The sequence below is a fragment of the Podarcis filfolensis genome (genome assembly GCF_964270895.1).
Source record: "Podarcis filfolensis genome assembly, chromosome: 14".
In the NCBI taxonomy this organism is placed as follows: Eukaryota; Metazoa; Chordata; class Lepidosauria; order Squamata; family Lacertidae; genus Podarcis; species Podarcis filfolensis.
Genome location: NC_139616.1, coordinates 49,317,084 through 49,330,270, shown reverse-complemented (window position 1 = coordinate 49,330,270; position 13,187 = coordinate 49,317,084). Strand labels below are relative to the sequence as shown.

Sequence of the window (13,187 nt, the reverse complement as noted above, 5' to 3'; positions counted from 1 at the left end):
GCCCCCAGTGCTAATCAGTGATGCAAAGAAATAAGCTGTAAATGTGAAGTAGCCCTCACTTAAAATACAGTCCAGGTAAACTCCCCCTGTGACTCAATCTGGATTTTAAAAGGGAATTCCTTATTTGCTGGCCTCTCAAGATTTTGTGAGCAATAGTACTTGTGGAGATCACAGCAATTGGGCTACAGAGGTGATTTTGTATATTCCTGCTATGGAAATGCCTCTCGGTTAACTGTTTTTTCTCTCTCTTCCTCAGGCCCTCTTGCTGCTGGGTGGTGTTGCTCTGTCCTGCCTTGCTCTGGATCTCCTCTTCCTCCTTTTCTATTCCTTCTGGTTATGTTGTCGCCATCGGAAAACTGAAGAACAGCTGAATGCAGATTGCTGCTGTACAGCTTGGTGTGTCATCATTGCAACTCTGGTCTGCAGGTAAGTCCTCCCCCTCCTCCAGACTAACAGAAGGGCAAACAGAACTAATCTGACAAAGGCAGAGATAAAGTTGCCTTCTCATTCTGCCACTGCTGCCACATTTACCCAGCCAGCTACCCAAAGTTGTAGCTTTTCAAACATAGCCTTCACCAGTCTATGATTCAAGATAATATTTTCTTCCCTAGCAGGCTCCATAGTAAGTGTAAATAAACTTTTGGTCTCTTCCTGATCCAGGCTCATCGGGCTGCTTAAGTCAGTGTAGATCTGTGGTGAAACTGTTGGCTTAGCATTGTGTCTGTTAGATCATAAACCTCTGGGCAAGGCCTACCCTATCTTTGTATATTGCTTAGAAATCCACATCATCAGAGTATGTAAAATGAAACTGATCCTACAACACATCCCCCAGAAAATCAGGAATCCACCAGGATCCATCAGTGGGGGCAGGCCAGCTGAATGGGCCCATATTTGCAGGAGGAAATTGTTTCCACCAAGTACTAACTTGATTATCAGTTATCTGCATGCACAGAGCATACTAAAAACTGCAAGAGTGATTGTAATGCTTTCCTCTGAGAGTAGCATGTGGAGGTAATCCCCCATTCAAGGTCATATTGTCCTTAGAATAGAAACAAACATGTAGTTCTGCAGTGTCAAGCTGGCATTCTATCTTTGTTGTTTTTCTAACCTTCAGGAATATCTGAAATACCCTTCAAATGCCTTATCCTTATAGTCTTCTCCCGACTTGATTTTTGTGGAAAACGTTTGCTAGTTTTGTGCTAAGCACAGCTAGTAAGGTACTCTTCTTACCCCCATTTTAAAAAAAGGAATTCACACAATTAAAAAACAACAACACCTGGATTCCTTGGAGAGTTTATTTGCTTGGGTTTGAATGGCAAAGGCTGGAAGTGCAAGCAAGCAAGTTTGTTCACCACCTGAGACTTAGAACAGGGCAGACAGTAGAGGGAATGGGGCTCCTCACCTCTCTGCTTTTGATTGGGGATGATGATCGGTACAAATTGGTTATTCTGTTAGCATGAGTACTAATGAGCTTATTTGCCCACAGACAGGTATGTTTCATGGAGCATTTTTCTAAAGTGAACAGGGCAGAAGTTCTGCTCTTTCTGCATGAAAGCTTGAGATAGATTTGCTTTCAAACTATATTGCAGCACACAGGGGTGACCTCTGTCCATCCACAGAGCTATTTTGATGCCTCTCTGCATTTTAAATTGCATTTATCAAAAGACTGATCAGCAGTTTACAAAGGGAAAACTTCAGCCAATGGTCATTGTAGCTATTTCTGATCTCTTGGCACCTTGAGCAATTAGAAAAATTGCTATTTCTAGCCCTTTTACCGGACTTTTCTTGGCAACCAGCCCATTGCTGTGTGACCAACAGATCTGCAGCACCTTGGTGCATGAGAGAGTCAGGGTCTCTGGAGAGGGCAAAACATTTCAGCTTTGAATAGCACAATTAACTTTTGCCTTTACTCTTGCCCATTCTGAATGTTATTTTGGGTTAACTTCTAGCCCCTTTCCTCAATCTACCATCAAGCATTGCATTTGCAGACTTTTAATCCCGCATATGACAAACCTAGACAGCATCTTAAAAAGCAGGGACATCACCTTGCCAACAAAGGTCCGTATAGTTACAGCTATGGTTTTCCCAGTAGTGATGTATGGAAGTGAGAGCTGGACCATAAAGAAGACTGGTCGCCGAAGAATGGATGCTTTTGAATTATGGTGCTGGAGGAGACTCTTGAGAGTCCCATGGACTGCAAGAAGATCAGACCTCTCCATTCTGAAGGAAATCAGCCCTGAGTGCTCACTGGAAGGACAGATCGTGAAGCTGAGGCTCCAATACTTGGGCCATTAAGCACTGTGATTTGAGGGTTCTTGTTTTTGGTCTCTTAGGAGAGTGTTCCTAACCATGGCTCTACTCTAGGGTTTCTCATAGGTAGCCATCAGAGACTTGGGGTGCAGCCACCAAGGCGCTCTGTTGTCTTTTGTGGGATGTGTCTGGGCTGCAGGTGTTCTTGCAGCTGCCATGCATAGGCAGGATTAGAACCAATGGGTAGAAATGGCAGTGAAGCAGATTTCAGCTAAACATTTGGATAGACATCCTAGTGGTAAGAACTGTTTTACTGTGGAACAGGACTGCCTCAGGAGCTGGTGTCTCCTTTGCTGGAGGTATTAAAGAAGAGCCTGGGTGGACTCAGGAATGTCTTGCATGGTAAATCATGGATTGAGGAGTGAATTGGACTTCCAGGGCACCTTCCAACTCTGATTCCAATCCTCCAAAAACACATTTGTCACTTTTAATGTACCTATGGACACTGTAGATTTTCTGAGGTGTGCTTTGTTTGTGATCTTTGGAAATAGTGGAAAGTATTGGAAGAATTATTATCGTCGTCATTATTATTGTTGTTGTTGTTGTTGTTGTTATTATTATTATTATTATTATTATTATTATTATTATTATTATATATTGTGAACCTTCCTGAGATCTTCAGATGAAGGGTGTTATATATATTAAATGAATGAATGAATGAATGAATGAATGAATAAATAAATAATAAAACACCAGAGAAACAAGAGCAGAAAGTTAGGGTTCCCAACAACAGAAAGGTTGTTGAGCTTTTTGTAGTTTTGGCCAAAGTTGTTAAGCTTTTTTGCCAAAATAGGACGTTTTTGAGCTATTTCTGAGGAGAATCAGCAAAAACAACACTGCCGGCATGGGCTGCCATACCTCTGAATATTTAGCCGATTTCCACACGGACACTGCTTGCAGCTGCAGGATTCTGGATATGTCCAGGAAATTCCAGACAGATTGGTTCTGATCGTTGGGAAATGTCTTGAACGACTGCATTTAGCAGAAATAACATGCAAACAGATGTTGAAATATGGCTTTTACAGCTCTGCCAGAAATAGCATTTTCTCCCAATGTTGAAGAATAAGGTGGTAATTAGATGGGAATATTAACTCGCCCCCAGGAGTAACAAAGGTTCTTTTTTTAAGGATTCAGCTTGTAAAGTCCCTTTAATTAAAGATGTCTTGCTGCCACTGCAATATTAACTTGTAAAGATGAGACTTTTGTGGATGGTGGGTCTCTTCTTAGGAAAGGGAGGCGGGGTTATGTATATATTAATTGCTGGCCCTTACTTTGAAGCCTCAGTTTAGTGCTAAATAAGGGGAACAGGTCATTTGAGTGGCCACACACAGCACCTCCTGTATGCATACAACTTTGCTTCCGTGTTTTTGATATCCACTCCCTTATTCAGAAAAAAAAGCAGATTTCAGGGGTTCTTAAGGAAGTTTGTTAATCATATCCAGCCACATTCTCCGCCTAACTTGCCCACCACCGCCCCCGATAGCTACTAGGTCCTGCTCAGAACAAAGTTCTTAAACACAAAATTATAGTTAACAGAATACAACCATGTTCTCTTTTGCTCTTCTTTTATCCAACAGGCAATTTGTGCTCACTGGGCTGTATGTGACCTCCAGGAATTTTCATTTCTGAAAATCCCAGCTTTTATTCAGTAATGAATACCAGTGAAAAGCCTGTCAAATTCAGTCAATGAATGGTATGGGGGCCTTTTCCACAACCTCAGTTGCCTCCACCAAATGGAAAATCTCTTCATCCCATGGTCATAATTGGGTTGAGGGGAGGGGCAGCTCTTGAAACCAAGCCTATATACAATTTACTCCACCTTATAAAACAGTAATTTAGTGATAAATGCAATGGAGAGTTTCCCATCCCCCATTCCCACATAGTGTTCCTTCCATTTATGTCTGAACCACAGCTGGTGTCAGGTGTGGTGATTTGGTTTTGCTTTCTGTTAAAACACTGGCAGCGGATAGGCTTTTTTCTTCTTCTCTAGGAGCAGATGGCAGCCACTCACTTATTGGGAATGGGTAACCTTTTTCTGTTGGCGGGGGTGAACCATGTGTCTGACAGCCGCCTTTCCACCGTGGCCCCCACCATGGTTCACTTTGTAGCAACCTGACATTCAACCCTGACATGGTGACTGGGAGCGGCTGCCGAGACCACATAACACCAGTCTTGAAAGACCTACATTGGCTCCCAGTACGTTTCCAAGCACAATTCAAACTGTTGGTGCTGACCTTTAAAGCCCTAAACGGCCTCGGTCCAGTATACCTGAAGGAGTGTCTCCACCCCCATCGTTCTGCCCGGACACTGAGGTCCAGCTCCGAGGGCCTTCTGGTGGTTCCCTCCCTGCGAGAAGTGAGGTTGCAGGGAACCAGGCAGAGGGCCTTCTCGGTAGTGGCACCCGCTCTGTGGAACGCCCTCCCACCAGGTGTCAAAGAGAAAAATAGCTACAGTGGTACCTCGGGTTACAGACGCTTCAGGTTACAGACGCTTCAGATTACAGACTCCACTAACCCAGAGATAGTACCTCGGGTTAAGAACTTTGCTTCAGGATGAGAACAGAAATCGCGTGGCGGCGGCACAGTGGCAGTGGGAGGCCCCATTAGCTAAAGTGGTACCTCAGGTTAAGAACCACTGTACCAGACTTTTAGAAGACATCTGAAGGCAGCCCTGTTTAGGGAAGTTTTTAATGTTTAATAGACTATTGTATTTTAATATTCTGTTTGAAGCCGCCCAGAGTGGCTGGGGAAACCCAGCCAGATGGGCAGGGTATAAATAATAAATTATTATCAATCAATCAATCAATCTTTATTATGGTCCAGAGACCCAACAAATCATTACAAATCAATACACAATTCATACAGCCTACCTCCAGGTTAAACAAGCATTTTGTTTAGAATATAGGGCCTATTATTATTATTATTATTATTATTATTATTATTAGTATTATTATTAGCACCATAGGAACATGGGAGTCTGCCTTGTACTTAACCATTGGTCCATCTACCGCAGCAGCATTATATACAGTGACTATCTCTTCCCTCTATCATGTTGTGTGGGACTATTGGCTGCTGCTGTTGGAAGTTACTGAACCTTTCCTTCTCTGCTTTCAGAGGAAACATGGTGACTGCAGAAATACCTGAACCACACATGATAGCATAAAAATTGAGTGTTTCTTTTCAGTCCCAAGCTAACCTCACTGTTTGTAGTTGGACCTCAATAAGGGCTTAGAAATATCCATTAAATAACAACCTTGACATGACGATATAATGACTTTTTAAATGTTGTGATTTTAAGTATTGCTTTCGGAAACTGTTCTACAGAATGCAGTTCTACTATGTCTTTTAAACAAGCCACACCTCCAAACTCCCAGTTGATGCCATATCTTACTAAATGATCTCATCGGGTCCCTTGCCTTTTCACATGGCAAGACAGCTTTCCTCCCCCATGCAGCCCATTATTTTACCTCCATCTGACCTCTGTCTAATTCATACAACAACTGTGTGGGTTAAACCCTTAAAAAAAATTTTTTTTTAATGGATCAGTTACAATCAGTGGGGATTATCCGCTTTTTGCCTGACACAAAGATGAAAGCTTATCTCGTCACTAGATATGTGCCTTTGTTCGCTAGAGAAAGGTAAGTTAGGAGATTGTGATCTTACAGGGCCATCTGTACCTATTTCAGCCCTTGGACTTTTGTCACCTCAGGTGACAGATTTTTGCTTTTCTCCATCTGCTGGGATGGCAACCTATAATAGTTACATTCTCATATTCTTAGACCTTCCACCGTCCTAAATACGCAGACTAAGGACTGTTCCTGCTGTCTGCCTGCTCACCCTTTAGGTGTTTTGATACACATTTCAGTATTGTTGAACACCACCTCAGGGCCCAACATGGGATGCAGTATATAAATGTTTTAATTAATTGTGGGTAATTTCTCTGTCCTGAGTCAATTCAACTTGACAGCTTTCATTCCTGTTTACAATATTTCAATGCCACATTTCTATTGATACTTGAAATGGCCTATAGTTATTTTTTTTTCCAAAGAATAAGTTGCAATTTATCAAATGAGGAAAATTAAAACAGCAGTGAATCGCATTGTATAGATTTAGGAAGATAACTTCCCCTGTGGGTCATCCTTCAGCGTTGAGCATGAAAAGCAAATGTGATGCCGCTGATGGTTTTCTTTTGGAATGGGCGGTTTCTTATCTCATTTTAAACTGAAAGATTTCTGGTATCCTGTGTTAGGTAGGTGGTTTCTTCTACCAATTGGGTGGATAGAATGTGTAACCTGCCAAAAGTTCAAGGTAGAAAGCCTGGAAGCCTTGATTTGAAATCTAGAAAGCCCACACCTCCTGTATTGTTCTCTTAAAGCAGTGGTTTCTGAGCTGTCATCTGGAGTTCTTTGGTTTATCGGGACTTCCTCAATGACATCAGCAATGGTGGGCAACATTCCCTGAAAGGCAGCCTGGCCACAACTTCCTGTCTTTCCCTGAAATGTGAATCAGTCCATGCAGACTCAATAGGCTTCCCCAGCCAGATGGCTGGGGTATAAATAATAAAATATTATTAAAATTATTTTTATTATTACTACTACTCCCTATCCCACATGAACTATCTGCACCCTTGGAGGTGCCTCAGAGTGAACTGCAATGTGCTGGAACACTTGAGCAGGTGGAACAGTAAAATGTTCCCTGTCCTAAAACTAATTCTCAGTAGTGCATCAGCTTTGTATATTACACTTCTAGCTAGAATCCAGAGCTAAAGCATGCAAACAAACAAGAAGTGTTTTTTTCCCTTATTCTTTCTTTTGGGGATTATAATTATCCAGTTGCAACCTTTCTTAGAGCCCAGAGTATACTGTTCTCTTCCTGTGGAGAACTTCAGAATATGAGGAATAAGTTTGCAGCTGCCTGCATAGATTGAAATGTTCAATCTCTTTCCTATTTTGTCTCCCCACAGTGCTGGCATAGCTGTTGGCTTCTATGGAAATGGGGAGACCAGTGATGGCATTCATCGGCTAACATCTTCACTGCGGCACGCCAATCTCACTGTTGCAGGGGTCCAAGACCGGGTAAGTGGAAGAAGGCTCCCCCCAAAGACAGAGAGGGAGAGAGCTGTTGTTGAAACCTTGTCCTCAGGTGAGAACCCACCTGTGTGTCTGCCTCTCTGTTCTTATCTGCTTCCCAACAGGTCCTTGACAGCTTCCATTAGCAGAAGGAAATGCAGTTCTATTTCCTTTCATTCCTTGTTCTAAAAATATCCAAGCAAGTCAAACCTGTTAAATAAAGTAATGTTCCATCACGATTATGCTTGGTTCAAGCTGCTGCATGTTAATGCTTTCCCCAACCTTCCTGAGCAGCGACAATACACAAAAAAACAGCAAAACCACAATGTTAATTTACACCTGTACTGCTTGATAATGAGAGTATAAAGAACTGCCTCTTAGGGAGCCATACCAATAATCCAGTTAGCCCAGTACTCTAGCAGCAACAATCCTGCGCCTTTTCCAATCTTAGTTATCTGAGATTCCTTACATGAAGATGCTTAGGTTAAACCCTTAAAAACAGGGCTAGCCTTCTTTTTTGCAGGGTAAGTTGCAGATTGTTAAGTGGGAAGGATTCCTGTTTCAGAAAGTCTAGAAGTGGAGATATCGCAAATGGCACCTCTAGCACCTGTTTTTATTGTAAAGCAGGAATTTGTCCTCATGGAACAAATAATCCCAAATAATTTCTCAGTGCAACATGTGAGGCAGTCACACAGAAGTGAAACCACATGGCCTGCTTTGTCTTCAAGTGAGCAATAGTCTATTATGGTATGATGGAGTTGAGGAAGGTTTGGTTTTGTAAACCCAGGTTGCGTCCACTGAATGAAAGCCTTGCTCAGATCCACTTGTGTATAAATTACTTATGAAATCTGACCGCACTTGGAATTGTGGGTGTGCTTTCTGAGCTGATTTGCAGACTCTGTTTTAGCACGACAGTGATCTGTGGTGGTAGAGTGAGCTCTAGCAGTGCCACCTCTGTGTACCGGGAAATACGCTTTGCTGCAGCAAGCCCACAAAGAAAAGGGAATGTTCTCTCTTTTCATTGGAGCAGCCCTCAACCACCGAGCAATAAAGTACCCTCCCTGTAAAAGAGGCAGGCTGAATTTGCCAAAATTTTGCTTGAGAAGATAGTGGTAGCAGGTTGTCCTTGCCACATAGCAGCAAAGTCTGGATGCCTGGTGAAATTCTATTAGACAAAGCATCTCTTCCTGCCTGTCCTGTCCTGAAGAGATCATTAGTATGTATTTCTGCATGCTCTGTCAAATTTGTGTGAGAGTGTTAATGGGACAAATCTATATCATTGCAATTAGCTGCATTGCTAGTTTTTGGATATGATAGATAAGCTGCTTTAGAGCATCTCACCTGAAGCTGACCAACTTGCTAGCCCTTTACTTTTATGTGGGTGCCTGTGCTGATGTGGAGAACTCATTCCTGTCTTTCTTTATCCACAGGTGCAAAATATTGCAGTTGCTCTGAACAAAACAGCAGAGCCCAACTTGGGGTTCCTGGAGGTAATGTTTGCTAAACAGACAGATTATCTGAACGTGGTTCAAAAGCTCCAAGGACTCTTGGATGAACTTGTGAGGCAGACAACAGAGATTCCTTTCTGGAAGAATGATGACGTCTCTCTAGAATTGCTGGCAGGTCGTATTGATCTGTATGACTGGTACAGGTAAGCAGGCTGTGTACTCTTACATGTGTGTGTTTTTATGCTGTTTTGGCGCTTGTTCAAGCTGAGTGTTCAAACTTCAGCTTCCTATGCTATTTTTCTGTAGTTAGAAGTGCTAGGATCCCCACTCTTTTAAATAGAAAGGTTTTTGAGCATTTACCAGTAATCATAGCCCAATTCTGAATTGCCTTGATATTGATTTGATGATAATGATGCAATGGCATGTAGCTCCAAGCCAAAGCAAATGAGCTTTGTAGCATTCATTTCTCAATCTCTGTAGTGGGTGTGGGAATCAGAAGATTGCTTTGCTTGTCCAAGACTTGCTTTTCACTTTTGCACATTTTAATTGTCTCCTGTGTTGTTTTTTAATCTGTGTTTTGGTTTTGCTACAGGTGGCTGGGATACCTGGGCTTACTCATGTTCCATGTCCTAATCTGTTTGCTGGTGCTATTTGGACTAATTAGAAACTCAAAGGCCATTCTTGTGGGGTAGGTTGATGTGGAAACAGTATGTGAAGGTATTAAAATGAGCTTGTTTTAATCTTCAGTTCTGTGCCCTTCAAGTCTTCCATACACTATTAAGTAGTGTTTACTCAGTGAGCGATGCTTGCTGCATTCAAAAAGGTCATTTGGAGTTTTTTTTCCTGACAGGGCCGTGGCTTTTTCTGGGAGGCATTAACAAGAAAGTGCATTCATGTAACAGTTGCACAGTTCCACTGTGCTTGTGTCCATCTTTGAACTTGGAAAGATGAGAAAATGTTCTTCAAAGTGAATGTAATTCTAATGGTCTCTGGTGTACCCTCCATGGATAAGAAAGGTGAATGCAGTACTGCGTCTCTGGTTGAAGATATCCTCGTGGTGCAGAATTAGACCCATGCATGTATGGGTTGGAAATGCCACATCTTAAAAACTGCCAAGTCCCTATGGTGTGCTTTGATCTTACCAGTGGGGATGTGCTTATTGTAATGGACCTTTTAATATGGTTAAGATGATAAGGCCCTTCAAGTGCATGGTTCACCTGCATATTGGTCATTTGCAGTGTATCTTTACGCACTCAGAAGTTGAACTTGTGTATTTAATTTAGAGATGGATCTCACATTACAGAGGCTTTAAATCCAGGCATTTTGGGGGCAGGACAGGGAATGCTTACCATGAAGAATGTGTTTCTTGGAAACAAAAGGGTAAAACTGATAAAGGAAGGCATTGAGGTGCTTAAACAAAATGCAAAACAGCAGTTACCATTCTGTGGTTCAGGAGAAACTTACTTATCTACATAGTTGATTAATGGAGTCAGAAGGATTTCATATCTGTAGCTTCCTTATTGCTTGTGAAAGTGTATTGCACAAAAAAGATCAAGCTGTGTAAATTAAATACCTTGTTTTGACAAGTTAAAATCATACAATAACACGTGATGGTTTTCATTACGACTTGGGAAGTCACAAGATGTGGCTAGAGCTTGACATTTTCAAGGATTTGCATACCTCTTTTACACAGTTGGTTCTTTGGTGGTACTGCATAATTCTGTTGATCTAAACACAAAATTTTCCTCTGTGATCTGGGAGTATGTGCTCATGAAATCAGTGGGTCAAGACGTCAGAGTAACTGTACATAGGATCAGGCTGCAAATACATATGGCAGCTCAAAGTCATAATTTGTGTGTGCAAGAGGCGGGGGTTTTGAAACTGCTGAGAAATTGAGCAGAAGGAGCATCCACTCCCCCTGTCCTCCTCTCTACAAAGGTCATCCATCAGGGTGACAATTGAGCCCCAAACTCAGGCCTGACCCCAGACTGGCATGGATGCAGTGTCATCCAGGAATATCTGCAGTTATTCCTCCACGCCCCTTTCAGTCATCTTACCCGGAAAGGAAGTACTTGAGACCAGGTGATAGCCCATAGCTGTATCATCAATACCATATAACAATGTACCCTGTGAAGAATTTAAACCCAGTGTATGTATATTTTGGTCCAATTCAGACATCATACCAAAAGCAGCTTTTAAATCATGGTGTATAGCAGTGCTTTTTTTCTGGGGGGTTGCAGGAGTACACATAGCCCTAAACAATCTAAGTTTGACCTCAATGAGGGTAGTATTTCTGTTGGAGATGTAAAGAGAAAGTTGGTACTTTTTTCATGTGTGGTGGGAATGCAAGAAGGTTAAAGAATATTGGGAAAGGATATATAATGAATTGAAAAAAATGTTGAAAAAAAACCTTTGTTAAAAAACAGAATCTTTCCTGCTTGGAATTTTAGATCCTGATATAAGAGAGGGAAATTGGAGATTGTTTATGTATGCGACAACAGCAGCAAGAATTTTATTAGCACAAGTATGGAAAACAGAGAAAACGACAAGAAAGGAAGAACTGGCTAAGCTGACAGAGAGGATACATGAGAGAGACAACATTGGTTTCAAAAAAGAGTGGGAACCATTTATAAACTATATAAAAAGACAGTATAAAGATTTGGACTCATTGGCACTTTTTGACTAAACTTTCACAACTATATAAGAGGCAAAATCAGCAGGGTGTAGAATTTGTTTAATAAATCGATACGGAAATACGGGGGAAGCCAAAGAGTGGGGAGGGGAGAAATATGGATATATAAATTATTCAAGTAAGATTTGTGGAAAATTTGTTGTTATAATTTGAAAATTCAATAAAAACTATTAAAAATAAATAAATGAGGGTAGTATTTCAATATGAGTAGGAAAATGAGAGTACCCCTAAACATTTTTTTTAGAAAAAAAGCACTGGTGTATGGTAACCCTAATTTATGGTTTGCGCTTCCAAAATTACCGGAATGCAAACCGTAGTTTAGAGCTTCTTACACGTTTTGGTTTCTGTTCTCTCAGCAGTCCCTTACAAGAGTTCACTCCTGTATCCGTGGTGCAGCAGCCTCTGGAGGCAGAGCAAAGGCAGTAACTACTGCTTGTTTCTTCATTTAAAAGCATTTTTAAGTAGTGTACACTATGTAAAATATAAAAACAATATCCATTAAAACAAAAATACAGTCTTAATCATGCAGTATAAAACATAAAAGCAAATGGGGAAAAAAAGAATAAGCTGTTTTAGTGATTCATTATTTTTGTATTGTGTTTTACTGTTTTGTAATGATGCAACATGCTTTGGGACCACTGGTGAAGAAAGTGTAGTAAATGCATCTAATAAATAAACATCCACAGTTAGTCCATTCAGTCATCATCACATCAGACCATAGCTCATACAAACTATGACTTTAAATCCACTTCAAACCATGGTTTGCAGGCTGTTTGCAAACCATGGCTTATCAATTAAGATATCACAGTCATTGGGATGCCAAGTGGGATGCCAAAACCAAGTCGTCATTATCTTGATTAATTGTCCCATCTCTTTATTTCTGTTGTGGGTTTTTTTTTTCTATTTGTGCAGTGGGTTTTGTGATGCTTGGGTGTAGTTTTCCAAAGTAGCTAGCTATGCATAAAGGAGTGTCTACATTTTAATAACAGGATTTGCTTATTGTCATGTATACACAATAATGAAAACCTGTGTTTTAGTGTTCAACAGACTGTTATTAACATAGTATCTTCTGGTGTGTTTTACTGGCAATATTCAAGAATTCCAAAGACCTGGACTTAACAATTAGACACCGGTTCTAAGGATTTTCAGCAATTATAAGGGCTGAGATCCAAAGAACTAATGTAAGAGTGTCAGAGGATGTGTGTCTAGCTCTCTGTTTTCCTTTTGGACTGTCCTCCTCAATGCAGTGTTTGTTTGTTTGCACAACAAAGCTCTCTGGCCAGCTTAGAAATAAACTGTAATCAGTGCTATTTTTTAAATGTCCTCTAGTTTCAGGGGGTTTTTGCCAGTGAGAATGGAATAGAAATCTACTGCTATCCTGAGCATACAGAATTGGCTTATGCTACTCAGATCCTGCTTGTGCTACTTTTAAGAATGACTTATTATTTATTTTTTTAATTATTATTTATTATATTGTTTGTATGCTGCCCATCTAACTGGGTTGTCTTAGCCACTCTGGGAGGCGTCCAACACACAAAACACAAAAATTATGGTACCTGTTAGCTTTCTAGAAAAAATTCTCTTCAGTCTGCGATATGTCTATTCTGTTGCCTATCATCCTTATAGCATTTGCAACTCAAAACGGCGGGATGGTCATGGATCAGGGCTG

The 13,187-nt window shown here is 41.0% G+C and overlaps 1 protein-coding gene across 2 annotated transcripts in view; it reads left to right on the top strand.

The window, feature by feature from the left end:
• The window catches only part of TTYH3 (tweety family member 3), a 79,171-nt gene that overhangs the window by 33,654 nt on the left and 32,330 nt on the right, over window positions 1-13,187 (top strand). For both annotated transcript variants that reach the window (XM_083585742.1, XM_083585743.1), the window contains exons 2-5: window positions 257-426; window positions 7,273-7,384; window positions 8,809-9,029; window positions 9,419-9,514. In XM_083585742.1, the coding sequence (XP_083441868.1) occupies window positions 257-426; window positions 7,273-7,384; window positions 8,809-9,029; window positions 9,419-9,514 (599 nt within the window). The remainder of the gene's footprint in view (window positions 1-256; window positions 427-7,272; window positions 7,385-8,808; window positions 9,030-9,418; window positions 9,515-13,187) is intronic.